This window comes from Filicampus tigris, chromosome 5 (genome assembly GCF_054856515.1).
Source record: "Filicampus tigris isolate MCC_2025a chromosome 5, RoL_Ftig_1.0, whole genome shotgun sequence".
Classification (NCBI taxonomy): domain Eukaryota; kingdom Metazoa; phylum Chordata; class Actinopteri; order Syngnathiformes; family Syngnathidae; genus Filicampus; species Filicampus tigris.
In genome coordinates this window covers 26,749,706-26,768,561 of record NC_141221.1, presented here as the reverse complement: position 1 = coordinate 26,768,561, position 18,856 = coordinate 26,749,706, and the positions used below count along the sequence as shown (strand labels likewise).

The 18,856-nt window shown below is 43.1% G+C and overlaps 1 protein-coding gene across 1 annotated transcript in view; it reads right to left on the bottom strand.

Annotated features, from left to right (window-relative positions):
* Positions 1-12,022: 12,022 nt before the first annotated feature.
* Positions 12,023-18,856, bottom strand: part of olfml2a (olfactomedin-like 2A) — a 40,095-nt gene continuing 33,261 nt past the window's right edge. Inside the window, exon 8 of the mRNA XM_086032113.1 lies at positions 12,023-15,456. Coding sequence (XP_085888239.1) covers positions 14,852-15,456 — 605 coding nt within the window. The 3' untranslated portion in view covers positions 12,023-14,851. The remainder of the gene's footprint in view (positions 15,457-18,856) is intronic.

The following is an 18,856-nucleotide window of genomic DNA, read 5'->3' as shown; positions in this document are numbered from 1 at the left end:
GGGCTGCCAGGTTTTAATAAAGACACAACCAGTTCCAGAGAGCGAAGAACTCATCTTTTCCAATTTGATGTGGGTAAGAACCTCTCGAAGCCAAATAGAAATAGAATTAAACGTCTCGCCAAAAGAATCGTGAAGGCCAGTACACGACGTTTAGCTGCCGGGAGATCTGGTGTCGAAAGGGGAGGGTAACCAAAAAGGGCAGTGCATGGATCGAAATCAAGTTTGACATTGAGCACCACCGACAATGTGTCAAAAATATAATGCCAAAATTTAACTAGATTAGGACATGACCAAAGCATGTGGCTGTGATTAACTGGTGATTGTTTACACCTATTGCAACTGTCATCAACATTGGGGTTGATTTTGGCTAGCCTTGCATTAGTATAATGTATCCTAAAAAGAACTTTGTACCGAAGCAGACCGTGCCTAGCGCAAATATAGGAGGAATGAACAAGTTTACAGATGTGCTCCCACTGGTCATCAAGTATCGTTATTCCAGTCTCTTCCTCCCAGTTGCGTTTCGCAGAAAGGAGCAATTGAGGGTCGTGGGATCCCAAGAAATTGTAAATGGCTCTTATAGAACGCCTTTGAGCATGGTCTAGGCTGAGCACCAAGTCAATCAACGATTCGGGTGGATGGTTAGGGAAGTTAGAATAGGTAGCCTGAATAAAATGTCTAATTTGCAAAAAGCAAAAAAAGTGCCTTTTAGGCATCTCAAAGCCGCCTACAAGTTCCTTGAAATCGGCAAAGTGATCATCCACGTATAGGTCCCTAATCTGTGTTAAACCCCTGTCACACCAGTCTGCAAAAGAAGGGTCGGAATTGGATGGCGTAAAAAGGTGATTCTTGGCAACAGGGGCACGAACTGATGGTTCGATTAATCCAAAGTCTTTGCGAAACTGAGCCCAGATTTTTTATAGCACTAAGGACAACAGAGTTCTGGGACACACTGTCCACCTTAAGGGGCAGTCCTGCGGCAAGAAGAGAATGAAGCGGAAGCTTTAAGGACTTTAACTCAATTTGAGCCCATGAGGGGCACGTTTCCGGGTTTCCATCCAACCAATGATTAACTTTTCCAATATTACACGCCCAGTAGTACCTGATAAAACTAGGCAATGCCAGGCCGCCTTTATACTTAGGTAACTGTAGAATGGCCTTCTTGATGCGGGGAGGCTTGGTCAACCATAAGAATGAAGAGATCAAGCGATTCAGTTGGCCAAAAAAATATTTCTTAATGATTTCTTAATCGGAATATGTTGGAACAAGTTGAGAAACTTGGGCAGCATTACCATTTTCACCAAGTTAACCCTGCCGGACAGTGACAGCGGAAGTGCGGACCAGCGAGCCAAGTCCTGTTTACACTTATTCAATAACGGGCGAAAATTCATATCGAAAAGATTGTCGAAGGAAGGAGTAACAAACACACCTAGGTACCGATATCCCCTTGGTTTAGTTTTAAAGGGGAAGGAGCGTGTTAATGACATCCTAAATAATTGATTTATCGGGAGAAGTTCACTTTTACCAAAATTTAATTTGTAACCAGAATACTTGCCAAATTGAGACAAGATTTTTATTACTGCGGGGACAGACGATGAAGGGTTGGATAAATAGAGCAGCAAATCGTCCGCATAGAGGGACAGCTTATGAGTAATGCCATATCTTGCAATGCCCTCAACCCTTTCCTCAGCTCGAAGCCAAATGGCCAACAGTTCCACGGCCTAAGCAAAAAGAAGGGGAGAGAAGGGGCAACCCTGCCTGGTGCCACGATGCAGGGCAAAGGAGGCAGACTTCGTGCTATTTGTAATGATGTGTGCCGTCGGACAATTATAAAGCAAACCAATCCACGCAATGAAGTCAGGACGAAAGCCAAATTTTTCCAGGACATAAAATAAATATCTCCATTTAACTCTATCGATCGCCTTCTCCGCATCCAAAGAGATTATCACCTGTGGCACTTCATCTCCAGGGGAGCCAATAATGCTGAAAAGACGCCTAGTATTGAATGATGAATTTCTCCCAGCCATAAACACAGTCTGGTCGGTAGAGATCAGTTTGGACAGTGACTGCTGCAATCTCATGGCTAAGACCTTGGCCAGAATCTTTTGGTCTACATTCAAAAGACTGATGGGCCTATAGCTACCACAGTCCAGAGGATCCTTGTCTTTTTTAAGTAGAAGGCAGATGTCAGCCTCAGAGAGGGTCGGAGGAAGCTTTCCGATGGAGAATGCCTCGTTATAAACATTAACCAAGTGTGGCCCTAACAGTTTCAGATAGGATTTATAAAACTCCACTCCATAACCGTCTGGGCCAGGTGATTTACCAGTTTGTAGCTGTCCAATCGCTTCACATACCTCCGACAACATAATCGGAGCACCCATATTTTTGGCCACCTCAGTGTCAATTGTTGGGTAGACAAGATTTTCTAGAGGGTTGAAACTATCACAATCTCCCAGCAAGCACTCACATTTATACAGGTTTGAGTAGAAGTCCAAGAAGGTTTCATTGATCGATTTAGGGTCAGAAATCACTGCTCCAGTTGTAGACCTTATCCTTGGAATCAGCCTCGAGAAGGCCATGGCTCGAGCTTGATGGGCAAGAAGACTACCGGCCTTAATCCCCGTCTCAAAGTAGCGCCTTCTAGTCCTCACCAGTTTAGCTTCCACTTTAGGTGTTGTCAAAAGATCGTGTTCGGCCTGTAGCTTGAGGCGTTTGTTGTAAAGGGCATCTGAGGGAGCAGTAGCATATTGCACATCAACTTGAAAAATCTGTCTGCCCATCTCGACCTTCTTCCTCTGAGGGGCAAATGAAATAGCTTGTCCCCTCAAGTATGCTTTACATGCCTCCCATAAAGTACTTCTTGAGACGTCCGGGGTGTCATTTATTTGAAAAAAGGTGGACATTTCTTGTTGGAAAAAAAGTTTGGAATCTGAATCATCTGTCATGTCATCTTCCAAACCGCTTATCCTATACAGGGTCGCGGGGAGTGGCTGGAGCCTATCCCAGCCGTCAATGGGCGAAGGCAGACTACACCCCGAACTGAAATCTGAATCATTTAACAAAAAATGAGAAAGCTTCCATTTAATGTTCGGGACTGTGTAGTTCAGAAAACTTATATCCAGCGAGGCAAGAGCATGGTCAGAGATGACAATACTGTGATATTCGTTTGCATTAACCCAGTCCAATAACCTATTGTCCAAAAAGAAAAAAGTCTATCCTGGAATTGGTACGATGAACATGAGAGAAGAAAGAAAATACCTTCTTGGATGGATTAAGGAATCTCCAAGGGTCGCTCAACCCAAGTTGGTCCGCGAATGACTTTAATGTAATGGCAGAGTAAGATAGGGTGAAAGGCCGAGAAGAGGACCTGTCTTAGACAGGATCCTGAATAAGGTTGAAGTCCCCGCCTATAATTGGATAATGTTGATCTAAATTCGGGAAGGAGGAGAAGAGACGAGTCATAAATTGATCGTCATCCCACACAGGGGTGTAAACACTAACCAAGAGTTCGAGCACATCAAACAGCTTCCCCGAAACAGCAACAAAACGGCCATTTGGGTCAGCGATCGAATGTATAGGCTCAAATGCTGTGTTCTTACCAATAACAATTGCGGCGCCTCTAGCCGTTGCAGAGAACTTTGAGTGAAATACGTGGCTCATCCAAGGCGGGCACTCTCTCCCTCTTGGTTGCCATGTTAATTCCCCTAACATTCCATGACACCAATCTGCAACCCCGACCACGCCGTGGTAGAGTATGAGACATCACTCACCCTTCAGCGAAAAGACGCCCTCGGGGGAAGAAGGGAAGGAAGGGAGTGGGGAGGAGTAAAAAAACAAAACAAAAAGAACACACACACACTCACATACTTGCATTCAAACACACATCTATCCATAAGTAGCTTCCAGTTTTTATACATAACCTTATCCCTAACTACTCCCACTGACAGTCAGAAATTTCAACCCTATTTAGAGAATTAAAGCCAGGAAGGGGGGAAAAAAAGGCCCCCTACAACTCCAGCGAGCCCCATAACATGGTCAGTCCACATAAAACAACAAAAAGAAATAATCAAAATTGACAACAATAAACAGGACGATAACACTGGCCTCAGTAGAAAAGTAGTCCCTTAGCCCTTTGCACCAAAAAAAAAAAAAAAAGAAACCCGAAAGGTGCGGGTGGCCATACCAAAAGCATTGAAATAATAATGAGAAAAAGATAAAGAAAAAACACGTTGGAAGACGATAAATTGCAGCACCGGACTCAAACATTAGCAGCCAGTAACAACCCCATAACATGGTCAGTCTGCATAAAACAACAAAAAGAAATCATCAAAATTGACAATAATAAACAGGACGATAACACTGGCCATAGGTAGAAAAATAGTCCCTTAATCCTTTGCACAAAAAAAAAAAAAGATTTTAACCTGAATTTTGACTGCATGTAATCATAGTCACTATGGTGCTGGGGACAAAATGGAGGAGGAGGCATGGGCGTCGTACGGACGCCCATTTTGCTGACGGTCGACAAATGACGGAACCAATTTTTAAATAGACGGATACTGAAACTCCTTTATTTAGTTCGTCATCCGTCATCAGTCTATTTTTCGCGAGGCTTCGATGGCCGCGGCGAGCGCGAGGAGAAAAATAGTGAGTTGTTGTTGCTTGGGGGACAGATTTGAGTGAGGGACCAGGCTAGGAAGAGGCTTCCAAAGCTTCTGGAGGCCCAATCAGTGCATGATGTGTGTGGGAGCCCTCGCGCAGTCATATTAAAATTGCACAGATTAACAGTATACAGTATAACTCTTTAATAAACATAAAAAAAACCATTACAGCGAAACAACATTTTTTCAGATTCTTTTTCCTCAAATGTGCTGACAGCACCTATGCTAATTCATATTATCCACTAAGTCAGAAAAAGAAGAATGAGTGAATATTTATAAAATAAAATGTTGTAACATGGAGGCCAGCACAGTAGGCGGTGATGGCAGTAGTAAACATACGCTTCTCTGGATTAGCCTCATAAACGCAAATATATCACTGTGGGCCACCTTTGTTGTTGCCTATAGTGACCATTGAACAATTGCATGAGCTTCGTTTTCCTGGGATTTGCCTCAGTGTTAATAACATGTCCATCCATGTATCTTCATAGATGATCATTTACATTGTTTATATTCAAAAGTATAATGATGTCTTTTACAAAAACTAAAGCAGAGAGACAGAATTTTAATGTTTTTTTTTTTAAACATCCACCTATTTTTATTCAAATTTTCAAGAATTGCGAAAATAAACCTGAATGGAAATGCTAGAAATGTCATGTCATGTCATCTTCCAAACCGCTTATCCTATACAGGGTCGCGGGGAGTTGCTGGAGCCTATCCCAGCCGTCAATGGGCGAAGGCAGACTACACCCCGAACTGGTCGCCAGCCAGTCGCAGGGCACACATAGACACTGTCACTGAGCGGGAATCGATCCCACGCTGCCCGCACACAACTCAGGCGTGTGTACCACTACACTATCAGTGGACTGCTAGAAATTCTATTTAAAAAAAAAAAAGGCCTAATATTCTCCCAAACGTTTTTACGCTCAGAGGGTGTTGATTTTTCAGCGTATCGATAAAGGGAAAACTTGGATATGTAAACGTTTTGAAAATAAACGATGACAAGACTGGATACTAAGTTGCACGTTTTGACCGGATATTACGTCACACGTACATATTGTTGTCACAAAAAAATATCAGTGGACGATTAAGTACGTTTGATAGGATGAAGAAATTGAAATATTTCTTTTAATTAATAAAAGAAGCAAACATTACTGCCAGGACGTGCCTGCCCCCATACAGACGGAGAACGACGTGGTCGAAACAATCTTTTTTGTCATGTCCTTTTCATGACGACTCTGCATGCGGTGAATGCTGATACAATTGTGATCAAAGTCATGTCATGTCATGTCATCTTCCAAACCGCTTATCCTATACAGGGTCGCGGGGAGTTGCTGGAGCCTATCCCAGCCGTCAATGGGCGAAGGCAGACTACACCCCGAACTGGTCGCCAGCCAGTCGCAGGGCACACATAGACACTGTCACTGAGCGGGAATCGATCCCACGCTGCCCGCACACAACTCAGGCGTGTGTACCACTACACTATCAGTGGACGATTGAGATCAAAGTGATGATCACTTTTGTTGACAGTCATCCCAATATCTGGTGGCAGAGAGACGCACTCATATGACGTCATCTCATGGCGCTGGCAGTGTCCTCTCTTCTCAATATTTGCAAAATTTTAACAAATGGAAACAGATAAAAATGCATAATTTGAAATATTTTGATTGAAACCCTATTACAGTAAGAATTTGCAAGACAAGGGCTATATTTAATTATTGTGTAGTTTCACAAGTTCTGTTCCTGACAGCTGAGGCTAATTGATTGACATTTTGCACGAATCACTCCTACTACTACTCAAATTCCAACAGCTGGAATGAGGCGTTGCAATTTACTCTCTCTCGAGTTACTGTCCAGCATTGGGAGCGGCATTGTAATGGATGGCAGATTGTAGTGTGGCGTGGTAGTAAGTGCCCCAAGGGCAGCTGTTGCTCTTGTGTTTCTTTGTCAGATACTTTTAGCCAATTGGTGGGTGGTGCGTCTCCCAAGTACATTGTTGTTGGTTAAAAACCAAAACCCAAGAGACCTCTAATTCCTGTCCAACATGACTCACACTAACTTCATTTGGAATTTTTTGGGGGGTGTTTCTCTTTGGAAAGCTTGGCTCCTCCAGGTTTTATGAACAGAAAAACACTGGATGAGATGATGGAATTTACCAGGACAAATTTTGTGTATTTATTATTTAGACCAGTAAAGAAAAAAAATCTTGATTGAGGGAAATGGGTCAGTGGGTTTCCATTCAGCGATTTTTATTCGAATTTAAATAATTGCGAAAATAAATCTGAATGGAAAAACTAGAATTTTTTTTTTTTAAAAAGGCCTGAAATTCACGGAAAAAGTTTTTTACGTTCGGAGGGGGTGGATTTTTAAGTGTATCAAAAAGGAAAATGCCAATGGAAACTGGTTTTGCGAATAAACGATGACATGTCCGGTATCACATTGCACATACATATCGTTGTCATGAAAAAATGGCGGCAGATGATGAACTAAGGTATGTTTTGTAGCACAAAGAAATTGAAATATTTCTGGAAAGAAGCGCATATTGACGTGGGAATGTGCCTGCGTTCCCATCGATACGGAGAATGACATGGTATCGTTATATCCGACAGTATTCTTAACATAAACAACCTTCTTTGAAGTCACCTTTTCATGACAGCTTGGTATGCGGTGAATACTGACACAATTGTGACCAGAGTTCTTCCAAACCACGAAAGCTCGATCGGCAATCTGTCCATAATCACTTTTGTTGGCATTCATCTGAATGTCTGGTGGCATGGAGATGCTCTCATATGATGTCATCTCATGGCGCAGTCTCATCTCCATTCAATATTCGCAAAAATAATAACTAATGAAAACAGGCATAAGTTGCGTGTTTGTCTTGCGCAGTTACATCAAATTTGCAAAAAATTTTCAAAACTTTTGTTTGATTGCTCCTAAAAAAAAACCATGACTGTCAGCACACCTGATATGTGCTATACATGGTTCAGCACCAATTGTCACAGTGCATTGAAATGACCCAGATGCAAAGGATATATTGCATGATACAGTAGATATTGCATGACTAATGCACCCGGGACCAACTTCACTGCCCTATACTGATAAATTTGGGGATTTGAATGACACGCAGGACAAAAACATGGTAGTATAATATGAACATATTTGAGTGAAAATGGCATTTTGTCATACATCTGCTTAGGAAGTGTGACACCCCAGTAGTGCTGACAAAAAAATTGTGGCCGCCTTCACCATTTAAGTTGGCCATCCCTGCTTTAGATGGTTCAGAAGCTCCAAAGTTGCATTGATGGATAGACATTATGTTGCAATATTTTTTTTTCTTGCATTTTAAAAATGTTTACACGAGTAGAAAAGTTCTCTCTGCCACCTCAGTGCCTCTCATTTTCCCTGTGCTCTGCTGGCACCCTTGTGCGGTTGGCTCCAGCCTTTCAGATGTGCTTTTAAAGACGCAAAATCAGTCATCACAATTTCTCGCAGGTTTGATTAATCACACTGCTCATGCTTACTTAATCTTTCTGCCAGACGGCGCAAAATGAACTGTGTTGCAATGTTACTGACAACTTCACATGCCCAAAATGTTGTTGATGTTTTTTGTCATCGTTATCAGCTCCTCTACTTTAAAATGTCGACGTGAGGTCCAGGTGGGACCACTCCCCCACCCTAATGTGACCTCTATTTTATCGTGTATAAAGATTTCCTTACTGTGCTCTTTGCTCATTGGCCTAAACTACAGGAGAGCCACCTTTACTGAGAACAGAGATCATTACTGAATGTCAGCCAACTCACACTGACAAAGAGAGGTAAAGGTACTGGCCAAAATTAAGTTGGATTTTTGTTGAGTGAGTTACGTACAGTCTTTGCTTTTATTTTTGCATGAGACTGCATTTAGATAAAGAGATTAACAAAAGTTGAATCAAGGGGAGCTTTCTTTTGAGCTGTCCAAGAGCACAGTTCGCAGCTAAAAGCGCTTTAAGAGCATTAAACTGGGATAAGAGCCGCATGCGAGTTGCAGGTAACCAGGCCTGATATTGCACCTCCAAAGTGGCGAACATTGGAACTGCGCCGCAGAGGGACATCAATGGCGTTGTGTTGAGCAATATCAATTGTCTAGCTGGCGGCCACACAATTAGCTGGAGGCGGCCGTCTCGCAATTTTGAACGCAGGAAAAACTCTGAATAATAATCCACAAAAAGGATTTTAATGACTTTATCTAAATCAGGAAAATGAGAATAAATAGAGAATTTTCCCAAATTCCCAATGATATGCTCCTCACCTAGGTCACTGATAGTGTAGTGGTACACACGCCTGAGTTGTGTGCGGGCAGCGTGGGATCGATTCCCGCTCAGTGACGGTGTCTGTGTGTGCCCTGCGACTGGCTGGCGACCAGTTCGGGGTGTAGTCTGCCTTCGCCCGTTGACGGTTGGGATAGGCTCCAGCACCTCCCTGCGACCCTGTATAGGATAAGCGGTTTGGAAGATGACACATGACACATGCTCTCACCTGTGGAACAAACTTTCGGGATACCTGAGGTCTGCTGTGAGTTCATTTCAATCAGGGCTGAAACCATTATTGTTTACTACATCATTATCTTCAATATATCCTTGATTCTCATTTTATTCTGTTTTGCCATTCACAGTCCGTGTCTTCATGGGGATCACCATTGTCAAGTAACATCATATTGAAGTCGGTCGGGTTTTTTTTCCTACTTCGCAACTCGGCCCTCCCAATTCAAAGGGGCGTTCTAGTGCACAGTGGGAAGTTGGAAAAGTCCGATTTCACAACTTCCTCAAATGCAGAATTACATATGAATGGACCAGAGCTGGGCAGTCCATCCCGGGGCCGAACCGGTCGGACCCTGAGGAGCGGCCGGACACCCATTTTTGGGGCTGAGGGCGGGGGGGTGACACGTTTGAAAAAAAAGTGGCGGACTAAGCAAGGGTGGATTTTAGTCCGGCCCACTAATGCGTGTGTCAAATGCCAATTTTCATCTCAGCCTACTCAAAAGGCTTCTCTAGACATCTTTATACTCCCGCGGCGGCGCGAGCGACAACAGCCGCATTGCATCACTTCACGACTCATTGATAAGTCTGCAACATATGCCGGGCACACATCAGGAATTGTTGCTGGTACATACGACTCCGCGCATTTTCCCTCGTGATTGGTCCGTTATGTCACATGTTGCGATGACGTACAGTTTCCCCTGGCTCCACCCGGCAATTTGTTGCTAAGGAGGAGAGGATCCACCACACAGCTTGTTGCTGCTGCAAAGCAAACTAGTTTGGCAGCGGCGTGGGTGTTATGTCGCGTATGTTTGTGTAAAGAAGCTACTCACGCACGCACCACCTTCGCGGCCACCTTCCAGCTCATTTTCGCAATAAAATTAAATGCATCGTCTAGTCATCTCGGTCCCTTTATGGTTGTAGCAGGTACAATATCCATTTTTGTCGCTGTCTTTTTGAAGCGACGCCCTGCGACTTGGAACGTAACTGAAAACAATGTTGTGTCTGCGAGTATAAAGTCAAGCTGCGTGCAGCACTCAGAGATGATGCGAGCACATCAAGGTGGAGTTCATGCACTTCTTCTGGCGTCTTCCCTATTTTAATAAGCAACACAGCAGGACATTTCATTAAAATTGAATAACCTTGCTCTAATTCACCTCTCTCTTTCTTCTTCGCTCCGGAAATACGCCGTAGCAAACCTGCTGTGTAATGGTTTGCTGGTATGCCTTAATTTTGAAGGCCGGGAAGTGTGAAGGAGGGGAAGTGTGGAAAATAAATAAGTAACTTGCTGAATGCTAGCAGACTTTTTGCCACTCAGAGGGGAGAAGAAGAAGAAACAAAGGAGAAGGTGCGTTGGCGTTTGACCACGGGAAATTTGAAACCAGAATGCCGCAGCGATTCATTCGCGCACATCGGAGAGGGGGAGCAAACTAAAAAGGTTTCTACACACTACCCGGTGTGAAGATCGTGTGTAGTGCACAGCGCATACGTTCCAGCCGGGGCTCGCAATGGTCATAAAGTACAAGCAGTTGGGTAACTACTAGTGGCACATTTGAAGCGTGTCCACAGCGGGTTTGAATAGTAAATTAGCCAGCCAATGATCTTTTAATAAACCTGTGTCGATAACATCCCTCCCGCATGCACGGCCGCTTTTTTTGTTTTTATTTTTTTCGGGGAAGGGGCGGGGGCAGAACGGGGCCAGGGGCCTATAAGTTTTATGAATAAGGGCAGAGGGTCGAGGCCGGAAGGATACCAGGTCAAGGGCGGAGGATCGTGGCCGGACCGGCAAAAAAGGGTCAAGGGCCCAGCTCTGGTGATAATATAAGTCGATCATACATTTGTATGGGATCACAGTCATAACGGCTCTCCGAGGGACATCGCAACTATGATGTGGACCGCGACAAAAATGACTTTGACACCCCTGGGGTGGATGAAAAAAATAGGTTCCCATCATTTTCTTTGTACAGAAGAAGCCTGTGAGAAATGTTTTGGCCTCTTTTTTAATTCTTATTACATTTTATGTAGTGTCTGCAAAAGGTGTGATGGCTTTTGCTTGATATAAACTAGTTTCATCAGGATAATGGCTTCAGTTGCTGCTCCTGTAAGGACACGGTGCATGATGATGAAGAAGAGGCCCTGTTAATGTGAGCAAGATCAAGTGGAATCGTGTTAAGCAAGAGGAGAGCTTTTGTTTTTCCATGAGGTACTGCGCCTGAGGTAGCATGGGCCATGTGAATTGTCAGTGTTCATCATCGCAGCCATCTTGGACATCATTGTTCCATGACAACAACATGTCAACATTTCGTGACAGAGTTCAGATGGGACAGTCCCATAGTGTTACACTAATAAAATGTATAAATAAATATATAAAGGAAATGAAAAAATATATTTTTGCTCATCTCTACCCACAGTTTAGTCATCCTTACCCACAGTTCTCATAGTAATGAATGGATGATTCTATTATTGTGTGTAAAAAGACTGAGCTCTTTAAATAGATAGAATAAATGAAGAGCACATGCGCGAAACCACCACACCCTGCTCCATTCAGCTCTTGGCTTATTCCAATGCCTCCCTCCTGAGTTGCTTGAAATGGAAATGGGTTTGGGGATTTTCAAATCTTCTGCCAAGAAATCACGCAGCCATGCTCCTTGCAGTGCAGTTTGGAATCGAGATCAAACTGAGCACAGAGACTGCATCACAGGGCTAAACGCAGCTCATGTGCACTTAGTTATTTGGAAATCAGAAGATTTGAGTCATAGGTCATTATCTCCTCAATGGGAGGTGGGCAAGGCCGTCTGCTTGTCACTCAGCATTTACTGGTTCATCACAGATTCATTTGTCAGGTTCACAACACCCTTTTTTTCTCTGATTTTTTTATTCATAGAACAGGTTCATGACATACTTATTAATAAAGACAGTCCATTGAAAACTTGCATTGAGATTAGTTATGAGTAAACTTATTTGCTGATGATGAAATATTAACAAAAGAATGCCATACAATGGTGTTAGAATGAACCTGACAGCCTTAAAGGTAAAAATGTGGAGAATTCAGCATGTGTCCTTGTGGAATATGATGTGTTTCATACACACAACCCGTCATCTGTAGCTATCCATATTTCATCTAAGAAGAAGCAACAGCTGAAACGGAATGGGACAAAGTATAAGCTGCTCGATGTTCAATTAATATGTAAATCTATACAGCAGATGAAGACAAAAAGGGACAGTGAAAAACTCAGGACGCTTCTTTTTTCCCCCTGATCCTGCAGGTCATGTTACATCATTTTCAAGATACAATATGGAGAGGGGCGCCAAGTATCCTGTTAGAAATCAATACTGTCCATCCTGCACACTGGTCACTTTCAGGCTGATTGGTGCTTTACAAAGCCAAAAAGTAAACACTCTTGCTTGATGGCATTTAATATTGACCAAGACAGTCAACTTGTGTCTGTATGATGCAATGATGTAATGTAAATCTGCAAAACTGAAAAATAAAACTTACTCCTATACCAAATGTTTCAACAACAACAAAAAAAAACAGTTGATAGTAATAGTAATCATGAATTCAGCTACAAGAAATTCTTACTCTTAGAAACGTGTCGACATGCTCATTTTTGTTTTTGTTAGCACATGACTCAAAGCACATCAAATGTTTAAAGACAGAAAGCTTCGTCGGGCGGAATTGTAACGAATGCAACAAAGTGCTTGGTGAGCGGATGGACTTAAAGAAACAAGTCACTTGTTGAATTTGGCAAACATTTCTCTGTTGCAGAATGAATCCGAAAGCAGAAATAATCTTATTGGTTGAGTTAAATGGCATGGACAGAAACATGTTGGCAGTCCATTCAAAGGAGCTTAGAAACGCAGCTGCCATGTCAGAACATTGCTACGAGAGTGGCCAGTTGGCCAGACAAAGAGCAGACTGAAATTGAATTCCTCTAAATAGATTCTGGCTACACCTCATCCCTAAATTGACCTGAACGGAGGGTACAGCACTAGGCTGACCCAGCTGTTGCCTTTCACTTTTTCAATAATAGAAACCGATCTGTTACAAAACGTATTTCTCGATGAAAATGATTTGGATTGAAAACAACCCAAAAGTAATTTACAAGATTTTACATTATGGTCGACTCTGGAAACATTCCAAATTTGAAAGTGTCTCAAAGTGGCACAGACATTTCTTTTCTGTTTATATAATGACGTGTGCGTGTTACGTTTACAAGAACGGGTGACCACAGTGCAGTTGCAGTAATTCTGCTTATTTTGCTTGTCCAGCGCAATGGAGATTACTTAGATATGCCAAAGTTTAAACCCTTACCCATGCCGTGTTTCTGTTCCAAATGGCAGCTTCAACTTCTGGGATGGCATGCATTTTACACAGGTACCTGTTTTCGCAGGTTTTTGGGATTGTTTTGACAAAAACGCTCATTACGTGAATTGCCAAAACAGCTATAATTTTGTCATGTAAACATATGCTTATACTTGCATTATACAATTACATGAAAATGGTTTTGAGTAGAGGCCACTGATGCTGAAGCGGTACATTTGCCAGACTTTGACGCAGGCAGTGTGGGTTCAGTTCCTACTCAGTGACGGTGCAAATGTACGTGCAAATGGTTGTCTGTCTCTATATGTGCCCTGAGACCGATTGGTGACCAGTCCTGGGTGTAGTCCGTCTTTTGCCTGAAGTCAGCTGAGCTAGGCTTCAGCACCCCACAACCCTGAGTAGGATAACAGGTGTTGAAGATGGATGGATGAATTTGGTTGGAGATTATATTTTTGCAAAAATGGGTTTGTTAATTTCCACATGAATGCATGCTAAGCGTCCTGGAAATATATATGGAACAAAGCGGTTTTGTGGAGCTAAAGCTGTTAATGAAGGATTTTACTTAATCATCTGGCTTCTCACTCTCCACCCACCTCTGTAGAGGTCAGAAGGCAGTCGAAACTATGAAAATGGCATTTATGCTATAAAATGCAAGCCTGCAATTCCCTTTAAGTGGCTCATGTCACAAATTCTTTAGACAAAAATTTGTTGGTACCCTTCTGACAAAAGAAAGAAAAACCTTCAATTTTCACAGAATTAATCTGAAACTGATGACACAAGAACTTGCCAAACTGGACACAAAGTATCTGGGAGAACGTCTTTTGGAAAGAGGAAACTAAACTGGAGCTTTTTAGCAAGTCCCATCATCTTTACTTTTACAATTTCACCCACTGTGAAACATGGACGAAACCGCATCGTCCTGCACGTTGTGTCTTGTATCTGTGCAGGGTTCAGCGAATCAAAACTAGTTGTCAATGTTTTATTTATTATTACATTTGTCAATTCCATGTCAGTGACCATTGCAGGCTTTTCTTTCTTTCACTGAATGGGTCTGTATTTTTTTGCCAATAGGTCTATTTGTTACTTCACTACTGAAATAGTTAGCCAGCCTGCTGACATTTCACGAACGTACATAATATATCTACAAGAGCTCTGCGTGTTGACTTTCAACTCAACCTGTAAGATTATGTCCATAGTCTCCACCCAGTCAACAGCAAGGTCAGCTCTTTGAAAAACATGCATTGATACTGGAAGTTGTGGTATGTCCTTGGTCTTCTCAGGACAACAAAGCTATAAAATACTGAGCACTTCTGGTCCATAACAGTTGGCATGTTGTGAGCTGACTGTATTTGTGGCTGCTCTCACTGGTCGACAAAGCTTACCCGATACGTGACCTGATGGCCGTTGTCCCAGGCATACAAAACTTTCTCTTTGGGGTTATAATCGATTTGTGTGGTGAAAGAGTACTCATTGGTAAAGGCCAGACGTGGGCTGGCTTCTGTGTTGGTGTGGGTGTCATAAGCATAGCGCACCTCCCCTTCTTTCTGATTGTACACATTGACAGCATACAAGACCCCACAGATGATGAAACAATTGCCATAAGAGTTTCTCTTGAGACCAGTCCTCCAGGTTGTTTCCTTTTTTAAGGACAGGTCTCCAGGATCAAGTTTACTAATGACGATGACCTCCTGTTGGTTGTAGTCATAGTCCATTGAGGGATAGATCACCCACAGTCCACTTTCATCCACTGCAAAGTCAATATCAGAGTGACCTCTCCATTTCCATGGGGTGGTGTCCTCGTAAACCACATCATGCAACAGTGTCCAGGCAGCCACGTATCGCATTTTCAGGTCATACTTGATGATGTTCTTGGTGAAGGCTCTATTGTAGTAGAAGGCTCCATTATAAACCACGTGACCTGTGCCAATCCAATTGTAAGGAAGTTTGAAAAGGTTGCTCCAACGACCTACATTAGAGAAAACATTGCATTAGTTTCTTACTAGACCTTAAAATTTGGCATGAAAACAAGAATTACACATCAAATGCAAACTTCTAAAATGTATTAAACACATCGGATTAAGGGTGCGTTCATAAGTATAGTTTTTAATTTGTCAAGTTTGGGATTGGTAACCGAGCACAGGTGGACACAGTAACCTAACAAGACACACATATAAAAGAGCCACGAGGAAAACATGAAACTACAGAATGGAAAAGGCCAGACAAGAGGTTCCTGGCGGAAACAGTCCGATGGGCGTCCAGGAGGCCACATGAGAGATTCTTGGCAGGGCCAATCCATTGGCCATCCCGAAGGCAGAATGAGAGGTTCTTTGACGGGGCCAGTCAGGTGGGCGACCTGGAGTTGTGTCGCCGGAGCAGGGTTGGAGCCTGGTGGTGCAGAGTAACCAGGACGTGGGCCTGCATTTGCTGAGGCGCCGGCAAGGGGGCCTGGTACTGCCGAGGATACCGGCATCGGGGCCTGCATTTTCTGAGGTGCCAGGAAGGGGGCCTGGCACTGCTAAGGGGCCCCGGCATGGGGGTCTTTGAAGGGGCTAGTCAGGCCCGGAGTTGTGTTGCCGGAGCAGGGTTGGAGCGTGGTGGTGCAGAGTAGCCGGGACGTGGGCCTGCATTTGCTGAGGCGCCGGTAAGGGGGCCTAGCACTGCTGAGGAGCCGGCGTGGGGTCTTGCATTTGCTGAGGCACCGGGAAGGGGGCCTGGCACTGCTAAGGAGCCGGCATGGGGGGCCTGCAGTTGCTTTGAGTAGTGTTATTTTACCTGTGTGTATGTATTTCCACACCATGTGTGTGAATATTTATTTGAAGGACAATCACTCTCAAAGTCGATGCTAATTGACTAGGGATGGGACGGGATTAGAACGCCACAAGATTCCTCGTCCCTGCACAGCACGAGATCTATTTTCTTTTGACGGTGTTTTGAAGTCCGGGTGAATATAGCAGATGTCCAAAAAAGAGCTGTCACCGAATGGGAACTTCCGAGGCCAAATCACGGAGTCGCTGTTGTGACCAACAACGCTCGCAACATGGATGTGGCGATACGTGAGGCTGCCTTTGAGCACACATTAAGTGCTTATCGTGCAGGCAATGAACGCAACGCTAGTGCAGCTGGTCCAAAGTTGGCCGCTCAACAGCAGCAGCACTTTTGACGTCTAAATAAAGACAGCTCGAGCTGCCCACACACAAACTAATTATGGACGTAATCACACGCTAGAACAACTCTTTGGACATGATAGCTCGCGATCTAGAGCAGCGGGGTGCCGTATCTGCAGCTCTGAGGAGCCCAGAACTACGACGAGTTGCAGAAATCTTGACACAGACGCAGTGACATTTCTCTTGTTGAATATCGACTGAGAAACAAGTTGAACTCTACAGTACAATACAATTGTATTTATATAGCACATTTCATAACAGCTAGAGCTGCAACAAAGCACTTTAAAAACAATACAATAAATAAAAATAAACAATAAGAGGCAGTGTTACATCTATTAGTAAATATATCAATGAATATTCACGGACTCAATCTCGTGAGACATCTCGTCTTGTCGGATTTTTGTCTTGTCCCATCCCTATAATTCACCATTAGCATTTGAATGGGATGTATTTGAATACACAATGAGTATAATGTTTTTGTTGTGTGTTAAATTCCGCAATAAACTCCAACTGGGGTGTCATTAAGCTGCTTAAAGAACACTTTGGGGCAGCAGAATGACATGCTCCACACTTGCTACGCAAGCAACATGGCGCATTCAGGGTACTTTCACGTTAGGAACTTGTAAACACACTGCACCGTTCTGCACATTAATCGTTTTTCTTCGATTATCACGTTTCAAAAATCGAGAGGAGTCAAAATCGCAATCACAATAAACATTTCGATTAATCGTCCAGCCTTATATAATTCCCTTTAAAATCAGCAGTCCTTGACTTTGTTGAAGCAGAAATTTATTTCCTGGAGTCCATGGAGGAGGTCAAAGCAAAGTAGGTTTATAAGGAATTTCAAGCAGATCTCCCCGGGTGAATCTTGTAAAGTTGGCCAGAGCGATCACAGATCACCGCAGTAAATTGTGCACTTGGAGATCACCTTACTACGCGATAGTAAGTGTCCTATGTGGTTCCCCCCACACCCAAAAATGATAATAATAATAATGTGGTCAATTAATTGATTTCTACAATTATTCAGAGTGTTTGATGCACGCTGTTATCATATTTATGAATGATATTCCTTGATTTTGACGGTGTTGACACATATCTGCAGAGCTCAGAAGTGATTGCCTGCACCTTGTTCAAAGTCACCAAAATTGCATTACTCTCCCTGTACCAATCTTTAGACATGGTTAGAGCAGACGTAAAGTTGAGTCTTTCAGACACCAAATTGTCAAGTGAGCAGGGGAGTGCCAAAATCCCATACATGCTAAATGAGACTTATATTGGGAAGAAAATCAAGATGTACTCGAGCATACCCGCGCTGTCTATGAATATAGAGCCCTTGGAGTAACGCCTGATTTGTTCATTCGCTGGTTGTTCATTTGGTTCCGTTGTTGTACAGTAGATTTGATTCTCATTATGTTTAAATCACATCAAACAAGCCCAAGGAGAAAATTTACAACAGGTTTGATTAAAACAAACGGTTACTGTAAAAACACCCTTAGATGCGGCAATTGGTAATGAGGACTAATCTCTATCAGTCAAAAAATAACAGAGCATGTGGTATCTAATTCTCTAGACACATTCAGGACATGCACGCCAATTCAAGCAATTGAGGTAAATTGGAAACTCCATATTCTGTCTTGTGGTCACACTGCATAGCGTTTTGAGAGCTCAATATAAAGTCACTTGTTCAGGAAGTTCAGGACCTCCCTATTGTGTTATAGTAATTAAAACGTTCCAATGTTGTGTGTATGATGATGTTATCTTCACGGTGCCAATGACAATGTTTGTACAATACCAGACTGTGTATAGAACCTGGTATTATGTGACATGAACGTTTATTTAGTAATTCACTACTGAACCAACATATCGTGTACATCTGGTGTCATTTTTTAATCAAATCTATCAACCTTTCAACCTCAGGAAGTTTGATATAGATTTGATAATACATAAAGTCCAAGAAGGACAAAAGCAGTGTGGTTGAACCCCCCAACCACCCACATTATCAGTACCAACCCACACTGCTAATCCCTTCCTACTGGGCCTTGTTCAAAGGGAAGGCCAGAGCACATGTCAGAGAACAGCAGGCGTCACCGCCACTCACCAAGATAGCTAGTCATCCGAACACAGCTGTGAGCTTACCTCACTGCAGGATGCTTTGAATGGAAGTGAGTTTAGAAAGCCCGTTGTCCAAACACATCTACATCA